The following is a 22,040-nucleotide window of genomic DNA, read 5'->3' as shown; positions in this document are numbered from 1 at the left end:
TTTGGCTCTCAGGTCCCATCTCCTCAATCTGCTTATAATCCTATAACAATGTAAACACTGGCGCAGCTCAGGAACTGAAACCAGGCAGAGGGCTGGAGCCTCCAGCAGTGAGCCTAGACACACACAGTGAATCTCTAACAGCCTAGCACCGTGACCTAGGCACTCTCCTCAATACAAGCTCACAGCCTGGGTCTGGGCCAAGAGAAGCAAGCCCACCTCTGCTTCCTAGCACCGTTCTCTCACAGAACAGGAACAGTGATGGTCCCCAGACAGGTTCCCACTCCCACCTGGAGACCTCGCCACTGGGACAAACCCAGGCTCTGCCTTCCACATGATGACAGATCTCTTAGGGGTTGCAGAGGACATCAGGAAAAGGGTCCTGAGCCCAGGGCTCAGTGAGTCTGCAGCACTTAGGGTCATATCTGATCCAAAGCTGCCCCACGAGGCTCAGCTGCTCCTCAGTCTGGCCTTGGGACTACCAGCCCTCTAAGAGGCTGCCCACAGGATCATGGAGGGGCCGCCAGCCTGAGGAAATACACACAAGGCTGTCCTGACTTCAGGATGGACTGAGTGCAAAGAGGGTGCCTGCTTCTGAGGTGTCCACTGGCTTTGGTATCATCAAAGGCAGAAGAAGGTCTGTTGTGTAAGAATTCCTATCACCTTGGCCCATGGTTCCATCAACACAGCTCTAGACATCCTCACGGGTCATGGCCACCTTGCTGCTGCTAGCGTCAAGGGAACAGGCTCTTAGGATCCATGTGGGCCGTTACTGGGAGTGCACATGGGGATGAAAGCTTCCCAGTGCTGCAAGGACAAAGGCTCCAGGATAACACACCAGGAGACACCGGCTGCCTGAGGCATCGACCTCACTAACCAGGGATCCAAGGAGAAAGGCCCGGGCAGCACTCCTACGGATCCTTGGAGAGATGGAGGAAGCTCACACGGTGATCTTTACCCACAGCTTTAGACTTGCTCAGTTCTGCCAGCAAGGGGCACAGGAACCAGAGAGGGGGGAAGTGGAAGCAAGAAGATCAGGAGCTCAAAGCCAGCCTGAGCTACTTAAGACCCGGCCTCAGAAAAATCCTAAAACAAAGTATGAACCTAGCTCATCTTAGCTAGGATCAGAAGCACACACACGCTACTTCTGTGTGCTATCAGAAGCACACACACGCTACTTCTGTGTGCTATGGGGTGGCCAGCTGACAATCGAAGATGCCACCCCGAGCGAGGGCTGGAGAGACGGTTCAGTAGTCACAAGCACTTGCTGCTCTCTACAGGATAGAGCATCTACATGATGAACTCACAACCACATGAACCCTCAGGCCCAGGAGCATCTAGCCTCTGGCCTGCCTAGCCACAGAACTCATAGGCACATCTCCCACACATGGACATGCAACTAAAAGTTATATATACATTTTATTAGTTACATATATTTAAGTTAGGTGTGTGTGTGTGTGTGCATACACACACACACACACACACACACACACGCACACAAAGAGATGCCACCCTCAAGAACACAAAAAGCTGTCCTCAAGGCTGGCATTGCCCTAAGGGCTGTGGGCAATGCAGGGACTCAGGTACACGTGGGGTGCTGCACAGCACGGTCTAGCCACAACCTCCAGGACAGCAGGCTGCTCACGGGCTCTTGGTGGGCAACTACACATCACTGAGGTTCAGTCGCCCTACATACACCCTGGAAGTGTGGCATGGAGTCCAGACAGACCGGGGTGATGAAGGAGCTCTCTGAACTGAGACTTAGAGCACAGCAAGATAAAAAGCCCATTCTGCAGCACAGGGACTGGCGAGCTCAGCCTGCTGTCCCCAGGATCAGATTCCACCCAACTGGATTTACTGCCCGACTCACCTAAATGATAGAGCATCTATGCAGTGTGCCAAACACAAGACCACTTTTGGCAGACAGCCCAGCTTCCCCACTGAGAGCCCTACGCTGGTCTGGTGGCTCACAGCTGTCACCAAGTGGTATGACAGTGCTGCTCCAGCCACTGTGAAGCAGGGCGAGGATGACCTCCGGCTCCCGTTATCTGGAGGTCCCTTTCCCTGGCTGATCTGGGGACTATATTGCTCAGGCTTATAGATGACGAGAATCAAGACACTAGGCTTTATGGGCCCAGTATACCACACAGGACACTGGCTCTGGAGGGCAGCTACCGTCACTGTCGTGAGAGCTCTAGGATGAACTTGCCCTGTGGTTCTGCCCAGAAGCCGACACCTGCAGAGCCTTGCACTCCAGCCAGAGCCTCTACACAGAGCAAGAGGCTTCTGGATACAGGTCACAAGGATTCTCTGTCCAGAGCAAAACCAGAGCACCCTGACCCATGTGGCTTCGGCTGTCACCCCACTTTGTGCAATACAGAGGAGGAGTCTCCTACATACCCTGGCACACCAGGAAATCTTGCTGCTTTCCTTCACAGGGCTGGGAGCTGGGATGCTGTGGAGGGAGGATGTGTGCGGAATCGGGCTGTGCTCGCACACATACCGTGTCTGGCTCTTTATGTAGGTAGGTGCTGGGAGTTTGAACTCACGTCCTCCTGCTTCACAGCAAATGTTAATTCACTGAGCACCCACCTCTGAGGCCCTCACTTATCTAGCAGTAAAGCAGACATTTCCTGCCACTGAGGTGTAATCTACTCACTGATGCCTTCCGCCCGTGCTACGGATGGACAGGCGCTTCCCCTCGTCCTGCTTCACTTCAGCCCAAGCTCAGAGTCTCCAGAGCCCCTCGGTTCCTAAGACCCTAAACTCTGCCACTCAGCTCCAGGAGGAGAGAAGTGGGAGGAAGCCAGTGAGGCCAGGAAGAGCCTGGAAGGCAGTGCTGCCCAGTTTCTGTTGGGGTCCCTCCCTTCTCCCAGGAAGCAGACCCATCATCACTGTGTAGAAACAAGCAGAGGTTTGGTTGCTGTCTAGTCAGTGGCATAACTAAAGCGGCCAAGTAAGTCCTTGCTGCCCCTCCCAGGTGCCTTGGGTGGTCTTGGGGCTGAAGAGACAGGGACTCAGGCCAGGGAGTGGAGTGCAGGGTGGGCTGTGGGCACTTACCCCTGACAGTTCTCGCACACAAGGAGGCTGGGCTGCAGGAGCGGGGGGCGGAGGAGAGCTGGTGGAAGCGCTAGCAGGGGCAGAAGGGTCTAAGGCATGCTCCCCAGTGGATTCGGGGTACCCTGCATCAGGGCAGGGCGCCTCGGCCTCCCCCCGAGGCTCCTCTCCCGACTCCGGCAAGTCTCTGTGCTCTGTGGAGGACTGGGGGGCAAAAAAGACAATTTTCCTTCAATGTACACAAAAGGCCACACTGTAGGGAAGGGTGAGGGATAAGTGTCAGGGATTGTATATGGTATGGCCCCTGGGGACAAGACAGGCCACTGGAGAAGGGGAGGGGCCCTGTCCCTACCTTTGCCTTTCTGCATAGGGCTTGTGGGCAAGTAGGGCCTTAAGCTTCCTTTTCAGAATAATGGTCTCTACGGCTCTCAGCCACTCCAACCAGACATTGCAGTGCTGTCAGTGGACACGTGAGTGACACAAGGGCCAGGAACCCACAGACTTTTGGCCTCTGGCTTTCCCAGGCTCACCCCACACACCCTGGGTGCAGGCTTATTTGGAAAAGGGCAAAGGATGCAAAAGCTAACATCCAGCAGCCTTTGCAGTTCGTAGACCTGGGGGCTCTGAAGGCCTCTAGGCCAAGCACCCATGGCCCCGACTTTCTCAGAGGTGACATCCTGCCACAGTAGTCCAGGGCCCCAAACCCCATGGTGTTCTCCACCAGTTGTTCTCAGCCCCAAACTAAAATGGCTGTGGCTGTCTGCCAGAGAGGAAGGACCGGTCTCAAGGGTGTGACCTGCCCACAGGGCTGTACTGTGATTTGAGTCTTGATGCCCAGGTCACCTTGAGTCCTGTGATCCAGGGACCCTCTTGTCTCAGCCTCCTGGGTGGCTGGGACGCAGGGCTGTGTCACCAGACGTGGCATGGGTGCTACTTTGAAACATGACCCCCATCAAAAGAAAACACAACAAACGCAGAGCCCTGTGGAAAGAAACGGCTCCATCAAAGCTCCTTCAAGGCTGGCTGTAGTGGAACAAGCCTGCGATCCCAGCACTCGGCAGGCAGAGGCAGGAGGACCTTGAGACCCAGACCAGCCTAGGCTATGTCGTGAGACCCTGGCCCAGAGGAGCAGAAAGAGATTACAAAGTTTCTACACAGGTCACTTCTTGCCTAGTCTTAGCATCAAAGGACACCACCAGCTTCCTAGGTCACAGCGGCCACTTAAGAGTAAAATTTAACCCCTTGTTGGGAGAGGGAGCCAAGACCAGCTGACTGGAGTCACATGGAGGGTATACGGTAGGCTCTCAGGAGCCAAGAACACAGACAAGGAAAGAGGGTGTTCTGCCTCTGTCTTCCATTACTGAACTATACCAACGCCAGCCTGCTACCCAATTCTGGCCCTTGTCTTCCCCAGGGGCAACCACATTAAAAAGCCAAATGGTCCAGATGCCATATGAACAATGGGCACAGATGCAGGGGACAGCTTGTCACCTGCCCAGGGAGGACCAGATGTCCAAAGCAGCATCAATTTCTGAGAGCTACTGCTGAGGGGAAGGGAGACTGACAGCTGTGTCCTGCCACTGACAAAATACAGCAAGCACAGAGAAGGAGAAGCAGCTACCTCACAGGCACACAGAGCGATGGCCTCATACCCACACCACACAGAGAACAACATCCCTAGGACATGGGGATGGAGAAGGGGAAGTGGACGCTGTGTGGCCAATCTGGCCACCAGTATTCAGGTGTCTAAGCCTGGAGTCCAGGGAGGTACATACCTGTCACCTCAGCACTCAGAAGTGTGAACTTCAGCCTGGACTACAAATCAAGACTATCTCAAAATAAGATAAAACAATAATCCGGTCTGTGGCTCCACTGTAGAGCACTTGCCTCCCGTGTAGAAGGTCCTGGGCTCCACCGCTAGTTCCCATGCCAGCTTCCCACTCAGGAGGTCAAGGCTAGCCTGGGACACAGTGAGCTCAAGGACAGATGGAGCTATAAAAGTCTCTGTCTTAAAAATAAAATAATGGCCGGGCGGTGGTGGTGCACGCCTGTAATCCCAGCACTCTGGGAGGCAGAGGCAGGCAGATTTCTGAGTTCGAGGTCTACAGAGTGAGTTCCAGGATAGCCAGGGCTATACAGAGAAACCCTGCCTTGAAAAAACAAACAAAGAACAACAACAAAAATAATGACCAAAAGGCTAGAGAGATGACTCAAAGAAAACTGGCTATTCTAGAAGACCTGGGTTCAATTTTCAGCACCTACACGGAAGCTCACAACTGTCTGAAATTCCAGTTCCCAAGGACTCAACGCCCTCTTCTGACCTGCTTGAACACCACGGTAGAAATACACCCATACACCTAAAATAAATCACTAAATCCAATGACCTAACTCAATCAGTAGACTCAAGACTGTTGTTGTTGTTGTTGTTATTTCAAGACAGGGTTTCTCTGTGTAGCCCTGGCTGTCCTGGAAATTACTTTAAACCAGGCTTACCTCAAACTCAAGAGATCCACCTGCTTCTGCCTCCCAAGTGCTGGGATTAAAGGTGTGCACCACCATCACCACCACCACCCACCACCACCACCTGGCTATGAAACTCTAACTCCAAGCATGAGATTTCTAACTCAAACATTAATAAATAAGGGGCTGGAGAGATGGCTCAACATTTAAGAGCACTGACTGCTCTTCTGAAAATCCTCAGTTTAATTCCCAGTAACCATATGGTGGCTCACAACCATGTGTAATGGAATCCAATGCCCTCTTCTGAAGACAGCTGCATTGTAATCATATATATGTAAAATAAACAAATATTTTTAAAAATTACTAATAAACTAGGCATGGTTATACACACCTTGGGAGGCAGAGTCAGAAGTTGGCAGATCTTAGAAGCAGACAGAGTTCAGGACAGTGAGCTCTACAAAGCAACTTATAGGTCAACCAGGACTACACAGTGAGGCCCTGTCTCTGAACAAAAATAATTACTAGGAACTAATAAGTAAGCAAGTAATCAAAAGCTTAGACTGGAGACATGCTTTGGGGCTAGGATGCTAGGCTGCCAGCACATTAGGTCCCAGCATTACAAACCAATGACAGGAACAAACAAACACCAATCAAGTAAACAGGAGTGGGGAGACTCATCAGGCCACCTGCCACCCTGGCTACACAGAGAATTGGCCCCTCGCCACTGCACAGCTGCTGATGCCCTGTCATGGAAGGTGAAAAGGTCCTGGCTGGCACGTGGCCACTTGCTCTCTTCCAGTCTTGCACTCCTGTCTAGTATAAGTACAGTCCGCTTTACATAGGCCAAGTAGCCCAGGCTAGGCCAAGTAGCCCAGGCTGGCCCAAATCTTGCAGTCCTTCTGTGCACACACTGGAGTTTCACTATTCAAACCCTGACTAGCCTCAGACTCACAGAGATCCACCAGCCTCTGCCTCCTGATGCCGGGATTAAAGGGTATGTACTACCATGCCCAGCCTTAGTATCGTCTTTTCTGAAGATTTGAGAATTTTCAAAATAAAACTGAAAATATAACAACAAAACCAACAGAGGAAGAGGGAAGCAGACTCCTGAGAGAAGCCTGGCAGGCCCTGGCTGGGGACAGAGGGACAGTGGTTTCACTCTCTGTCGGTGCTACTGCCTGTTTGCCTGACAGACAGGGTTCTGACCCCGAGGCCTCTTGTTGCAGAGGTCTGGGGTCTGGTTCCCAGTGAGGTAGGAGAGACTCATGGCAACCGAACTGCTGCCATAAAGATTTGGCAATACGTTTGCTTCAGAGACAGTAAGTCAGGAATGGAAGTAAGCTAAAGGTGGTTTCTCCAAACCCCAGGTAAGGAGCAGCTACCCAGGACTGTCAGAGGTAAGCAGACACCATGCCAGGCTGAGAGCATGTGTTCACAAGACTAACAAGTCACCTCCCAGAAACATGCCTCTGCTAGGCAGCCACAGCCAATGCTAAGTCCTAATCTCTAAAGCCCCTGGGTTTCCTCTGGAGAAAAGCAAAATTCCATAAAGTAGGCAAGATGACCTGGGTAACAACATGATGTACTGAAGAAATAATTCTGGCAAATCTGCCCACGTGCCCAGATTTGCAGTCTCCTGTCTCTGTTTAAATTGTTCAAAGTGTGACCCTGGGCCAGGCCCTGAAGGAGATGGCATCCTGTGTGGAAAGCAGGAAGCCAAGCTGTAACTTCGGAAGTCTATCCGAGCATCACTCCCCTTCGGCAGTAGCTGGAGCAGACAAGCTCTGCTGAAGAGCCGTCCCTTCATTAAGTCAACTGTACACAGGGATTCCTCATGGGAAGGTATGTTCTATGTAACAACAGCATCCAAATCAGGTGGCTCACAACCACCTCTAAGGCCAACCCGTCCTGGGAATCAACACCCTCCTCTGGCCTCCACAGGCACCTGCACACATGTGGTATACAGACAGGCTTGCATACAAAATAAGTAAGGAGACGGGCCTTTACTGTGTAGCCCAGGGTAGCTTGTAGCTATCACTTCTGCCTGGTGGTCACACTGCAGAAACAGCACTTTAGTAAGAATAGGTGGCACTCTTGGACGCATCAAAGCCATCGCAGAAGGGCAGTCATGTGGACCTCTTGGAGAAGCTGAACCCAAACCAGTGATCTCATGTGACCCCCCAAGGTCTGTGACACTTGGTGGGTATGCTTACACCTTGCCAGACCCCTAGCATCCCCCTCAGAGCTGTACCCTGCTGGCAGGCTGTGGCAATTCCCACTGGGAGCTTCCTCTTGCAAGGCTCGGACAGCGAGGACCTTCTGTGTCTGCAAGCCTAGGCAATGGCATTCAAACCTCAGAGTCACCAAGCTGCCCCAGTACAGCAGGTCCTTGTGATGGGTCTGTCCACAAAGCAGCAGAGGGGCTGCTGGGGACTGTGTGGGGGTTTCAACACAACCAAGGAAAGCTGTCTAACAGATAATTGCAGGAGGGCCTAAAAAAGTCCAGATAATATCCAACACTGGAGAGAAACAACCGAGACAGATCTGACACATGACTCTGACTCCTATCAAAGACCACACAGAGAATGCCAGGGCAGAACTGTCATCAGGCAGGAGACAAAAGTCCACATGGCATTTTGGAAAACACTCAGTCACCAAAGCAAACCTACAACTTCCTGTGGCCTCCAAATGTTTCGACAAAAGACAGAAATGGAGAGCCGAGCGGCTCAACACTATCACTTAGGGAGTGTCACCCTGGCAAGCATGGGGGTGGAGCGGACAGGGGCTTCCTTCACCTAAGTATGTACGCGGCGCGTGCGAGCGCTCTCTCTCTCTCTCTCTCTCTCTCTCAGCAGCGGTGGCAACCATCTGGCCAGCAGCAGCCCCTAGCTGGTTACCAACAGGATGCAATGTACAGGATTCACACAGTTGAGAGCCCTGCCAGCTGCTGTCTTCTGATGTTTCCAGGAGAGGACAAATGATGGCCTCAAGAAAGACAATCCAGAAGACAGTCCCATCCTGGTTGCTGCCTCTCCACACCTGGCAAGGGCCAAACATGGCACCACTTAGACATGCAGCACATGGCCTTTGGGCGATGGGCCCTCCAGGACGGAAGAGTCAGCTCCACAGGCAGGGAGGAGGGGCGGAAACAGCCGATGATTCCAGATGCAGGACACACACTGGCTGGGACACAGTCCCCAAGACACTCTCCTAGGGTGCTTGGAATAGAATGGGGGCTGTATGCTAAGTGTCTGCTCCACACACCCTAAAATGTGCACAATACTTGCTAGTGTAGAGTTCACCAACTTCTCTCCTCCCTGAAGTGCCTCCCCATCTCAGTCCTACCCTGTCTTTCCCAGGACAGAGAGACAATCCTAAAATACAGTCCTGGGAGCTGAGGCCACGTCAAGAGCTGATGTTCTGGTTCAAGGTAAAGTTCAGAGGCCCCATCAGCCTGGCCTCAATGGCTTATTAGGCGGCAGAGCAAGCTGGAGGAAGGTATGTATTCAGAGTGGGCAGTGGCCCCTTACCTTCTGTCCTTTGTCCTTCTGAAACACAAAGACCGACGGTGCAACAGCAGGCTTTTCTGAAAAAAGAAACATCAATGTTTGCTGAACACTGCATGTGAATGGTCTACATGGCTGGTCTGTCTCTGGTCAGCTAGGCACCCTAGTCTAGTACACCAGTGAGTGCCCATAGGTTGCCGACAACACTCATACATGCAACACACACAAAAACAAATTAAAAAGCAGCTCCTAGAACACCAAGCTGCCCAGAGGATGCATAAGGGAGCGCACCAGTGGCCCAGTCCTGTCCTTTCGACAAGCACAGTTCAGGATTCAGGATGGGGTGCAAGGAGGTGCAGGGTGCAAGACTCCAGAGCACCATGTGACTCCTGCCGAAAACCTGAGTACCAACTTGGTTTTGTTTCTGTTATTTTGTTTTTGAGACTGGGCCTCACTACGTAGACCAGGCTAGCCGCAGTCAGAGATGCCTCCCAAGTTCTGGGATTAAACGCATACTACCTGCCCAGCTGGCAAGCTGGTGCTCATACTGTTGCTCTCTAGACAGCACCCCTAGAAACCCAAACAACCTGGCACCCACCCACAGGTGCCGATTACACAGGACTTCAGCAGCATTGCCATGACATGCTGCCAGGGGCAAACAGTGGCAGGGTCTGCATCTGATGGGACAGGACGTGCGCCAGCAGTGCCTTCATGGCTGGGCTAACTCCCATTAGCACCATATGCCAGAGGTTGAGTAGGAAGAGGCCTCAGCACTTATATGAGGCACAATGCCAAAACCAGCCAGTGCCTGAGATGGCAGATGTGCACAGCCACACTCAGCGTATGTGGAGAGGAGACGGGAGGACCACCAAAGGGTAACCATATGAGAGCAGGTTTGAGGAGGGGCACAAGCATCAAGGCTGTGACCTCACAGATACCACCCACTCACCCCCAAACAACCTACTTCTGAAGAAGCAGGACACTGAACTTGACCTGGGCCACAGAACTTAAAACATGCAGCCTGGTGACAGTGACACTCTTCACTATTTCAGTCTCCACTGCCCTGGGCTCCTGTGACCATCTGTGTTCACCTGCCTAATAGCCCAAGCTGACATCCAAGCACCACTAAAGTTAACACGCCAGGCTCATAGCTCCTGTAACTACAGCTAATACAAATGATGGCAGGGAAAGAGGAGAGACTGGGCAGGGGAGCAGCTCACCAGAGTCTGTGCCAGTTCCCCAGAGCCCTGTCAGCACGTTTGTGCCCAAGCTTAGCAGCTGGGCCAGTGCCCATCTCCAGCTCTGCCTCTGCAACCAGCATCAGGGAAATGTCTAAGAAGCCAGCACTTCAGCCATCTTAGTCCCTTTCCACCCAGCCCTGGCTCTGGTGTTGCTGAGGACAGCGCCTCCACCTAGGGACACTACTTCATAAACATATGGCTGGGACTATGACGAGACACTCTTTTCCTGGCAATTACTGGGACTTACAGGGCAATTACAGAGTGGACAGCTGGAGCCTCAGTCCCTAGGTCCTGTGCGGTGCTGACTAGCCTCAGATGTTAGGCCAGTAAAAGGTGCCTGCTGTGCTGAAGCCAGCATGGGACTGCAGCCTGGGAGAGCCTCCTTCCTTTCCTCAGAGGCAGCCTCAACACAGCCTCTTAGTATGATGGGTATGTGTCCCCTAAAGAACAGGTCAGATCAGATACGCTGCAGAGATCAGCATCAGATTAGAAACCCAGAGGCATGTTCAGCTGAGGACAGAAGCAGCCAGACAGGCGACATCAATGCAGACCAGATCCAATGGAGGTCTAGTTCTCACTTGAAACCACCCAGACCTCCCTTTCTTGCATCTGCAATCACTATGGCCCCAGGTATGGCAGACACCTAAAGCTACCATACTTCCAAGTTCCTAGGGCATAAGCTCCACCAGGAGGATAGGCTGGCTGCTGTGCACCGTGGCTCATTCCTGTGGCCAGCTGTCAAGTAAAGTACGACCCCTAAGACCCACCCGCTCTCTAAGCAGGGCACATAGCTCCATGAGTACAGCACCTGCCCAGCACACACAAAGCCCAGGGATCCGTCCCCAACTGTGGAGAAACCACATGTAGAGGTGCACAGCCCTGCAGCCCTGCCTAGCACTGGGGAGGTAGAGGCAGGGCAAGATGACTACGTGATCCATGAGACTACCTCAAAAACACACAGGGTGGTGAAGTGGCTCAGCTGGATGAGATGCTTAGTGCCAACCACAAAAGTGCGTGCTGTGGAGCCCGCACGGAAGCAGCCCTGTCCTGAAGGCGGTCTTAAGTCTACACAGACACAGAAGGTGCCAGACAGCCATTCAGCCGCTGCACAGTTGCTGCTCTTGCAGAAGCCCTGGGTTTGGTTCAGGAACCCACATCAGGTGGCTCATAGCAGAGGAGCCGACGCCTTCTTCAAGGCTCCACCAACACTGTAGTCAACTATACCAACTCACACATGCAATTAAACCCACTTCATAAACATGACCCATGCAACCCCATAAATATTTATTAAATGCTAAGTTCCAGAACTAAAGTGGGTGACAGTGCAGGCTATAGTTCGGCCGCTCTCCTCTCCAGGGCAGGAAAGGAGGGTGCGGGCACAACAGGAGCCCCAAGGCTGGGGACAGGCATGAGCCTTGAGTTCTCTGGCCCACAGAGAGCTTCACAGATGTTACAGGCACATCCCTCCTAGCTGCTGGCTTCATGGGATCATCTGTACCTGTTTCTCAGACCCATGTCCATGCTCACTACTAAGACACTGCAGAACAGGCGACAGGGAGGTCGCTGGAGCCCCCTTGAGCACATGGAACGAAGCAGTTGTCATCTAACCCCGAGAGGACAAACACCTGGGAGGAACCTTAGGGTCTGAGTCCCCCAAAGCAGGGCAGAGACAGCCAAAATGGCAGATGCCACCTCACTTGTCAGATAACCATCACAGCTGATCAGCCACCAAAGGGCTCAGCACCATGTCAGCAAGGCGCCTCCATCTCCTTATCCAAGAACACCATTGGTAACTAACTATTCCTCCAGCGCCCTGGGCCAAACCAGGTGCCCTGAGAACCATCTGCACTGGCAGAGGTAAGTCTCCATTTGTCGTCACTGGCCCCCTGTGAGCTCCATGGTGGGGAATGAGACCTCTGGTCTGTGTCTCAGGCTTGCTGGACCTGAGGGTGGCCCCTGGAAGCATCTTCCTGTGACACTTCTCTGAAAGTTCCAAGCTGGCCTGATAGAGGAAGTGGGGGAAGCACTACTTGGGTAAGCACACCATTTGCCCTGTTTACAATATTTCACCCTGTGTCTAGTCCCCACAACGGGGGAACAGCACTCCACCTGTGGCCAACACACAGGGCACCTGTCATTCTCACTCGTATTTAATGCCATTTTCCTACTGTGGCCAGGTACTGAGTGACACACTACTGAGTGTCCAGGAGGCACAGCACAGGCCAAAGAGGCCTTGGCCACAGGGATGTCCTACTCCTCATGACTACCAATAGCAGTTAAAGACCAGTCTTTCAAGTAAGGGAGACCATGCCCACTGGGTCAGCTGAGAAGGACAGGCCACATCTGCTGCCTCCTCTATCCTGCTGTCCCTACAGCCCAGGAAAGTCCACTCATCCTACATCTGGCAAAACCCCAGTAAGTTCATAAAAGGGAAGTGATAGAGTCCCTCAGTTTAACAAACACAGGAAAGTGCCCTGCATGGCTCGACTTGGACACAGTGAAGTGAGATCGAGGAAAGGCTGGTGGAGAAAGTAGCCCAGCTAGAAGGAAATCTGAGGCCCCAGAACACCCAGAGCTGAGTGGTTGCTTGAGATTGGTGGTGGGAATGTGGGTACATTCAAGGCCTCGGCCACGCGGATCCAGGTGCCCTCTGAAACAGGGCAGGGTAAATAAGAGCTATGTTCAAGTGCTTAAGGGCAGTGACCCACTGCAGGCTCTAAGGCAGTGTCAGTTCCTGTCGTCACGGCAATCACACCCAAGACCACATGACAAATCACTGAGACCATCTGGAAGCATGGCTCATGCACAAAAAGACAGCTGCTACCCTTCAGGTAACCAACAATGACATGCCTGAGGCACTGCTTGGTGGCTGGCAATCCCAGAGGTCCTTAAGGCAGATTCTGAGGGAAGACAAGATGAGCTGAGAACCTGTAGGTGCCAGGCCCCAGGTCACCAGTAGGGATGAGGTCTCAGCTAACTAGGGAAGCTAAACCCAAGCAAACAGCAGCAGCTACATGCATGCAGGGGACATTCTCATAAAAGTCACTTGAGCCTAAAATATAGAAGGCACTGTGGTGGCCAGTGCCAGAAGGTGGGAGGGGCTGCGCTTCTGACATCCTTCCTGTCACCCAACACTGACAGAATTGCCAGCAGCCATGATACTGAAAAGGGGGGCAGGCCACCTCACACTGTGACTCCATCAACTCACTGCCATGCGAGGCTGCCCACAGCACTCACTGGGCATGGCACATGGGGAATGGGGAGGATCTCTATTCACAAAGCACAGGACCAGAGAGCCTCCAAGGCCAAGCTCCAGAACGCAAGATCAGCCACCCCATCTTAACATCATGGGAAGAAAGGAGGTCAGGTACTTGCCCATACTAGGCACCTGATCACACCTGACAGATAGCATCACCCAACAGAGCCCAGCTTCTGGACACCTCTCTCCCTGGCCTCACAGGGTGCTCAGGTCTCCCCTAACCTGCTTATTCTTTTGGTGACAGAGGGTGAGTGAATGTGGCTGATGCCCTGGCAAGAGGGGTCACAAAAATCACCAATCCTCCCATGCTAGCCCCAAAGACAGTCCATCTGCCAGAGTACAGCACGGAGAACATGAGCACCCTGCTCTACCCCAGCAGAACTCACACTTTCCTGTGGCAGTCACTCGGAACAGCTGTCCCGGAACCCACCACAGACCCCTCTTTCTGTCCAGCTTCCAGATGCAGGAACTCAGACAGGAGCCTGCTGGCTGGACCCCGGTAAAATGCCCTGAGTTGCAGACAATGCACAAATGCAGGCTCCTTCCTGGCTCTCAAAGCTTTTTGGCAGTAGGACCTACTGCCATCCCAGCATATGACTCAAGACTATAATTACCTTCACAGATAGGGGCAATGACTGCTAAGACCTGTGAGAAAGGAGCCAGAAGAAATTTCTAAGATTTATCTGGGATAAGGACACCAGGAAAGAGTAAGAGCTAACCTAATTTCTGGTGATCCCAGGGCCTTTGCACAAGTGCTCACCAGAGTCACACCCCAGCCAGAGAGGGTATGTGTGTGTGTGTATGTATGTGTATGGGTGTATGTTTATCTTTAAATAGTGGTGGTGTATACCTTTAATCCTAGCACTCCAGAGAGTGGATCTTTGAGTTTAAGGCCAGCCTGGTCTACAAAGTGAGTTCCTGGATAGTTAGAGCTACACAGAGAAACCCTGTCTCTAAAAACAAACAAACAAACAAGTTAAGAATCTGAGCCTGCTGGCATAGGACTGCCATCCCAGCTACCCCGCAGGAGCTTGGTGAGGTCATTACGAGGCTATAGCCCTGCAGTGAGGCTTCTGAGCGAGGGCACAACAGGACAGACATGTCCTTCAGTTAGCATGGACCCCTGGGGAGTTGAGGAAGCACTCGCCAGCACACAGCAGGCTGGCCTGGGGAGGAGAAAGGCACAGTGGGCACTGAGGTGCCCAGGGTCACTCGGTCTCTCTAGAGGAGGGGTGGCAGTGCTCCAGACCCAGCATACCCCAATGTGCAAGGTGGTCAAAACTAGTTCCCCATTTTTCAAGAAAAGTCAGAAACTTGCTGATTTCCCTGCAATTACAGAATCTCAGGCCAGTTCCTAATTAAAAACTCACACAGGAAGCCTCATTAGGAGGCAGCAGCCCCTCCACTGTGCCCCAGGTAAGGTGACAACTTCTGCTTATGGTGTTCCACTCTGCCTTCTTGGAGATTTCTAAACTCTCTGGATGCCCTGGGCCTCTGGAACTATCTCTGAAAAAGTGGTCTAGCTGGTGGCTTGTATTACACCAATGAGCTAAGGAGGAGCCAGTGCTGAGAGGGCACTGCACACCCAGGGCACAGTGGGACGGTGGGTTAGTGAGCTAGCAGGGGGTTCCAGCACCCTAAGCTACAAGCTTCTCAAAATACTCTGAGGGACCCCAGGAAAAAGCCTGTGCAGAGACAGCAGAAACAAAGGTCCTTAGGACAGACACGCCACTGCCACTCACTGGAGTGGTGGAAAGTTAGCACCTTGGAGAGCTATTAGCCTCCCCTCCCCTCCCCTGCATTACCAGGCCTCATGCTCAACTCTTCCCCACCAGTCCCTGGTTCTTTTGGGGGTGGGGGGTAGGGGAACTTGAGACAGGATTTCCTGGCTGTCCTGGAACTCCATCTGTACACCAGGCCTGCCTCAAACTTGAAGATCTGGCTGCTTCTGCTCCCCAGTCCTGGGATTAAAGGTGTGCACCACCACCACCTAGCTCCCAGGCATTGTCCTCCTCCCCTCACCCCCCATTCCCCCCAACCCCCATCCCCCCACCCCGTTTTGAATTTTGGACAGGGTCTTGCTGAGCTGTCCAGGCTAGTCTTGAAATCACTCTGGATTGCAGCCCAGGGTAGCCTGACCTTGAGCCTCCCAAGTGCTGGAATGACAGACCTAAGTTCTCCAAGTTCAACTGTCTCCACTCACTCCAACTCCCTCTCAAGCCAACAGTTGAACAGTTTAAGTGGCTCCTGACACACCGACTTTCTTCAGAGGATAAGGGTTCTGCAGACTGACTGTCATGAAATCCCTCTGCCACCATTCCACCTCTGCTAAAGAAGCAGAGCGAAGGCCAGGCAGAGGGCCAAGGATACACCCGGGACCACTGTCATCTGTCCATGTCAGCACACGGCCCTGTGCCCTTCCCTTGATCTAAAGGTTAAGTGTAGGACATGAAAGGTAAAGAGAGGCCAGGAACCAAGCCCAACTCAAGAGGGTCACAGGTGACACCTGGCTACAGGGCCTGTAATGTCTAGAGCAGCAACCTCCACAACCAAGAAGCCTGACCCAGATGTCAAAAGTGCCCAGCTGAAAAACCTTGAACTCTGAAGTCATACGATGATAGGCAGACAGGATTCAGAGGACAGATACGGACCTCCTGGGCTCCCACCAGCCACTCAGCCAGGATCATGGCAGTGGAATAGAGACACCACAACTTAGACTCACGTTACCTCCTCCCTCCCTTGCATCCATGTAAAACTGTAGGTGGAACACAGGAATATACCCCCAGCCTGTTTCATTCTTTTCCTCCCTCTCTCATCCCCAACTGAGCCTTTAAATTGCCCAAGATGGTCCAGGGTGGGACACAAGGTGCTAGTGAGCACTCACCATCTAAGGCAGACGCATCAAGGCTTACAGCAGTAGACCAGGATCTGCATTCCCATTGTGCTGGTAGGGAAACTGAGGCTTCAGTTCAGGGCACAGTGAAAGCACCAGCCTGGCTTGCTCTAGGGTAGACCTGTACCTAACATCTCCTGGCACCCTTGAGCCAGCCTGGGGATAACTCTGCAGCTACTCCCACTCCTAAGGTGGGGCTACGTATGGAAGTATTTTAGGGAATCATGGCCCTGGGGCAGGAGATAGAAGACAGGGTGTGCTACTATCATCCACATCCACACCACTGTGGTGCTAAGCCTAAAGTGCACAGGGCAGATCTGTGCAGCCCACTGCGCTCTCAGTTTCCACCATGTAGGGCCTCAGTTGGATGGCCAGATGCCACCGTTTCTGGGGTCCTGCTCTTCCGTGCCACATGCTTCTTCCACCACAGTCAAAACTGCCTTCTGCACCCTCCTTCCACCCAGTGTTGAGGGACCCCCGGAACAGAACACAGAGCCAAGGTGGGAGATCTTGGTTCCAGGCTCGCTCTCTCCCAGGAGAGAAGTAGTGCAAGGAGATTTCTCAAAGCCATGAGCTACCGAAGTTCCACAGAAGGGCTGTGTGAGGGCTGCTGGTCCTTCCATGAAATCACAATAGCAACAAGAGCCTGCAGGACACAGAGCTGGGCCACAACTAAGGATGATGGTGCATTATGTGTGAGCTGGGGCCCCTCACTGAACTGGACAGACTGCAACCTGGTCTGCCCATGGTGGTAAAAGGCCCAGGGATCTAGAGATCTGGGGCTACCGTGCACCATACTGGATGGAAATCAAGCATCTATGGACTGAAGCGGGCTGGGGAGGGGGAAGATGACTCTGAATGTCCAGTCATGTTAGACAGCTACTACCTCAGAATACCTGAGATGGGATAGCCCAGGGCAGAGAGATATGAAATGGATGAAGACAGAGTCTTGGGATCTGGGCCTGGAAAGACATGAGGTGCAGCCCAAAGGAGCTCATAAGTACAGGGTGAGTTTCACAACGTCAAAACACATACACACAACAGGGCTGATGCTTAGAGGTTGAGCGCTAGCCCAGTATGCAATGTCTAAGACTCCATTCCTAGCATCACTTCAGTTAAACACTTGTCGTCCTAACACTGGGAAAGTAGAAAGGCAGGAGGATCAGGAGTTCAAGGCCTCCTCTGCTACACAGCAAATTCAAGGCCAGCTTGGATTATGTGACTCAAAGGAAAAACCAAGGCCAGGCGGTGGTGGCGCACGCCTGTAATCCCAGCACTCTGGGAGGCAGAGGCAGGTGGATTTCTGAGTTCGAGGCCAGCCTGGTCTACAGAGTGAGTTCCAGGATAGCCAGGGCTATACAGAGAAACCCTGGCTCGGGGGAAAAAAAAGAAAAACCAACACCACATCTCCTTTACAAAGGTGACAAGATATCAAACTCGATGCTAGGAACACGTTCAAGAGATGGGGTGCTCTGGAGACACAAGATGGCTGATTCCAAAATGATGAATGTGAGACACAAACACTTTACCTCCTGACGACTAGGACAGAAGCAGTGTCAGAGGGTAAACCGCAGGCTGGCGCAGCCCTTCCTAGGCACAAAGTATAGAACCAAACATTCTCCATCTTAACTTTACATGCAAGCAGTGTGTATTTATAGTGGACAGTGTAAGGGCCACAAGAAGACAGAGCCCGGGGGACACGAATGCAAACTGTGCTCCATGGCAGAGTGTACTCTCATTCCCAGTGAAGAGTCCTCACCAACAAACTCCTTCCACCAAAAACTTCCTTTTCCATGGAATAGCTCTTGGCTGCCTCTGTATCAAGCACTGCTTGAGAAGCAGGGGCCCACTAGTGATGGAGGAGAAGCTCCTGCCCTGGCAGTGCTTCTGCTCCAGCAGAGGGTGGCTTAGCCAGCTGAAGTTGAAAAATAAAGCAGGGCAGAGGGGACAGGAAAGGTGGCCACCAAAGACCAGGTAGTCAGGGAATGCCTCATGAGTAAAGGATCATTTAGAACAGACCACCAGGTTGGGCTGGGGTCAGGGGTGGGGCACCCCAGACAGGAAATCCAGGAGCCCAGCCGGGAATAAGCAGGCAGGTGGAGGCAGGACTGGTCAGGGAGGGTCTGTAGGATACTAAGGTGCTGGATCAGAGGCAGAAGGGAAAGCGGTCCTTAGGAAGCAGTAAGGAACAGGAGAGGACTCCTGAGCACTTCAAGGTTTTGGGATAAGAGAGAAATTCCCATTGACAACTGTAACAGGCTGAGGCGTGGGTGGCTTTCGGAGAGGGATTTTGTTCTACACAGGTAGTACCCATTCTGAAGGAGGGCGCCACAGCATTAGCCCCCACAGACTGCACACACCAGCCATCCCAGCACTTGCAAGGTCGAGTCAGCAGGGTCAGGACTTCAAGGTTAGCTTCAGCTGTATAGTGAATTTGAGAGCAACCTGGGCTATATGAGACTGTCTCAAACAAACAAAAATCCCCTAATAATTTTTAAAAGGAGTCTGCATTTAAAACATACCCACAAAGTACATCACACCAATCTCTACTTCCCTGGCTCCCTCTAGTACTGCCATCCCCAGAGGCTTGGATAAAATAGATGAGAGAGAGTGTGTGTGTGTGTGGGGGGGGGGGGGGGAGGGTGTTGCCCAGACTACCCAGGTTCCCACAGCTCTGCTTTCTGACCTGCCTCTAATAACTAACTTACCTACATCTTCCTTTCAAGGCCTGGATGGAGACTGAGTGTAAACACTTCCCAATGCCCAGTCCCTTCCAGGGCTGACTGCACTCTCTGAAGAATCCCATGTCCCTGGGTGTTCTACATTAGCCTCAGACCACACGCCACTGCATAGTAGAGTACCAGGTCCCCGCTAACAGCCTGCCTGTAGTTGTTATGAAGAAAGGACAGGGCTAAAAATAGACCTCTGGAGGCTAGAGAGATGGCTCAGCAGTTAAGAGCACTGACTGCTCTTCCAGAGGTCCTGAGTTCAATTCCCAGCAACCACATGGTGGCCCACAACCATCTGCAATGGGATCCAATGCACTCTTCTGGTGTGTGTCTTAAGACAGCTACAGTGTACTTAAATAGATGAAAACAAATAAATCTTTAAAAAAAATAGACCTCTGAAGTCCCAAAACTACAACCCCAGAGGAGCCCCCAAGAGGTACCATCATGGGCCTCAGGCATCAGGATAACTGACTGGGAAAGTATTACATCCCAGAGTGCTCGGGTGGGGAGTCAGGGCCACAGGGGAGGGTTCACCAGGCAAAAGGAGGTATGTAGAAGCAATTGGTGCTCAACCTGTGGGTTGCTACCCCTTTGGCAAACGTCTATTTCTAGAAATATTTACGTTACCATTCATAACAGTAGCAAAGTTACAGTTATGAAGTAACAAAAATAATTTTATGGTTGGGGGTCACCACAATGAGGAACTATATTTAAGGGTCACAGCATTAGGAAGATTGAGAGCCACTGAATTAAGGTGGCCAAACCTAAATTAGGGGACATAAGCTGCACCCCAAAGGACTCGGGAGACTGGTGGGAAGTGCAGGTTCTGCAACAACTGGGTAGTCTTACCATATTCAACCCACTTAACTGACTCCACAGGGGAGGTTTCACGGTGTCAAAAATAAAAAACGGGATGTGAAGAAGCAGTCAGGACTTTCAAGATCAGATGGCCAGGCCTAAATGGGGGACATCAAGTGCACCTTAAAGGACCTGGAGGCCAGTGGCGGGAATAGGGGTGTCCGGTTCGGGCTTAAGCAGACCTCGGGGTGCAAGCCACAGGCCGGGGTGGCTGAGCACCTCCGGGATGAAGGAGAGCGGGACCTGAGACCAGGAAGGGGATGGAGGCTCGGGCCCCAGGCTAGGGGAGTGGGGAAGGGAGCGTGGCGGGCTGGGCCTGCGAGCAGGCCGGGAGGTCTCGCCCAGCCCGAGGCCGCGGGGCCGCATCTCAAGGCCCGTTGGGCTCCCAGGGCGGCGTGCGAGGCCGGAAAGCGTGGGGTGGTGGGGAGCGGTCGCGGCGCGGCTGAGGAGCCTCGAGGCCGGGCGGAGGCAGAAGCTGGGGCTGCCGCGAGGAACCGGGCCGAGGACCAGACTACATGGTGGGGGGCCCGTTGGGTACCCAGACCGGATGAGGCCGGACTCCCACAACCTGAAGCGCTCGCCCCTCGACTCTGGGGCTCCCCCAACTTCCCGCCCCGCGCCCGCCCGCCGCCAGCTGGCCCCCGACGGCACCTCCCCTACCTTCGTTCGCCAGGTCCGCCATTTTACTTCCTTAAGCCCTCCCACAAGGCCCCGCGCCCGGCCCCCGGGCTCGGCCTGCTTTCTGCTGGGAGAGTCCTGCGCCTGCGCATCCTATTAGACAGCGCCGGGGTGAGGAGGAGGGAAGCTCGCACCCGCTGGCGCTCCGGCCACGCGCCTGCGCAGTAACGGCTCTCCGCCCTCCTCCTCTTCCCACCCAGCAGAGGGAAGGGGGTGGCTAGCGTAGTACGCATGCTCACAGGTAGCACCGGTTTGCCATTGGTCCTGAGGCCCTTAGCGGCAAGGGTGGGGAGGGAGGAGGGAAAGGTCCGAGTCCCACGCATGCGCAGGAGAAACGTGCAGCTGCTTGCTGTTCTGATTTCCATCCCGCCACTTTCCCTGTTTGTTTTTCTGGCGTGAGCCTAGGCTGACTTTTTAGCGATACCGCGTAGTGTCCCTGAATCAGAAGCCAGTCCCTTTCACACAGCTTTCCTATGGCCATTTGGGATGGCTGGGGAAGAGGCAAAGTCAGAGGTCACCCTAGACTTCAGACACGGGATGTCTAAAAAAACCTAGACTTTTAACCTCTTTGGGCATTAGACTTGGCACTGGTGTGCCCGCCCTTAATCACAGCACTCAGGAGGCAGACGCAAGAGGATCTCGGAGGCCAGCCTGATCTACACAGCCAGATCCAGGCCAGCCGAGGGCTATACAGAGAAACTGTCTCAAAAACGAACACATAATAAATAAGTAATAATAATAAAAAAAAAAAAGATGTATTTTACTAGGTGGTGGTGGCGCATGCCTGTAATCCCAGCACTCTGGGAGGCAGAGGCAGGTGGATTTCTGAGTTCGAGGCCAGCCTGGTCTACAGAGAGAGTTCCAGGACAGTCAGGGCTACACAGAGAAACCCTGTCTCGAAAAAACCAAATCCAAAAAACCAAAAAAAAAAAAAAAAAAAAAAAAAAAAAAAAGAAAAGAAAAAAAAATGAAAGATGTATTTGTATGTGTGTGAATGCTATGTGTGTGCTGTACCTACAAAAGGCCAAAAAGGATACTGGCTGAACTGGACTGTGGGTGACCGGTCTAAGCCAACTATGTGGGTGCTAAGAACCCAGTCCAGTATTCTGAAAGAGGAGGAAGTGCTCTTATTACTGAGTCCTGGTTTTGTGTTTGTTTTCAAATCACTAAGACGGAACCCTGTGTTTCCAGCATACTAGTAAGGTACCACCAGCCCGCATGGGGTCGTCTGGGCAGGATTCCACCCTGACCCATAGCTCCTCACTGAGGGGTTCCAGGCTGGGCTCTAGTACTGGTGAGAGGCCTTCACAGGTAAAGGGGCTTCCTGCCCAGCCTCAAGATCTGAGTTCAGTCCCTGGGATC

At 52.8% G+C, this 22,040-nt stretch overlaps 1 protein-coding gene across 2 annotated transcripts in view; it reads right to left on the bottom strand.

Annotated features, from left to right (window-relative positions):
- Ranbp3 (RAN binding protein 3) overlaps positions 1-20,821 on the bottom strand; it is a 35,870-nt gene extending 15,049 nt beyond the window's left edge. Inside the window, exons 1-3 of one of the 2 annotated variants that reach the window (XM_052192106.1) lie at positions 20,661-20,821; positions 9,045-9,100; positions 3,058-3,258 (exon numbers count right to left, since the gene is read on the bottom strand). In XM_052192106.1, the coding sequence (XP_052048066.1) occupies positions 3,058-3,258; positions 9,045-9,100; positions 20,661-20,682 (279 nt within the window). In that variant the 5' untranslated portion in view covers positions 20,683-20,821. The remainder of the gene's footprint in view (positions 1-3,057; positions 3,259-9,044; positions 9,101-20,660) is intronic. The other variant, XM_052192107.1, reaches the window with a different exon arrangement.
- Positions 20,822-22,040: the final 1,219 nt, after the last annotated feature.

The sequence above is a fragment of the Apodemus sylvaticus genome, chromosome 9 (genome assembly GCF_947179515.1).
Source record: "Apodemus sylvaticus chromosome 9, mApoSyl1.1, whole genome shotgun sequence".
NCBI lineage: Eukaryota > Metazoa > Chordata > Mammalia > Rodentia > Muridae > Apodemus > Apodemus sylvaticus.
This window is presented reverse-complemented; position numbering and strand designations above follow the sequence as displayed.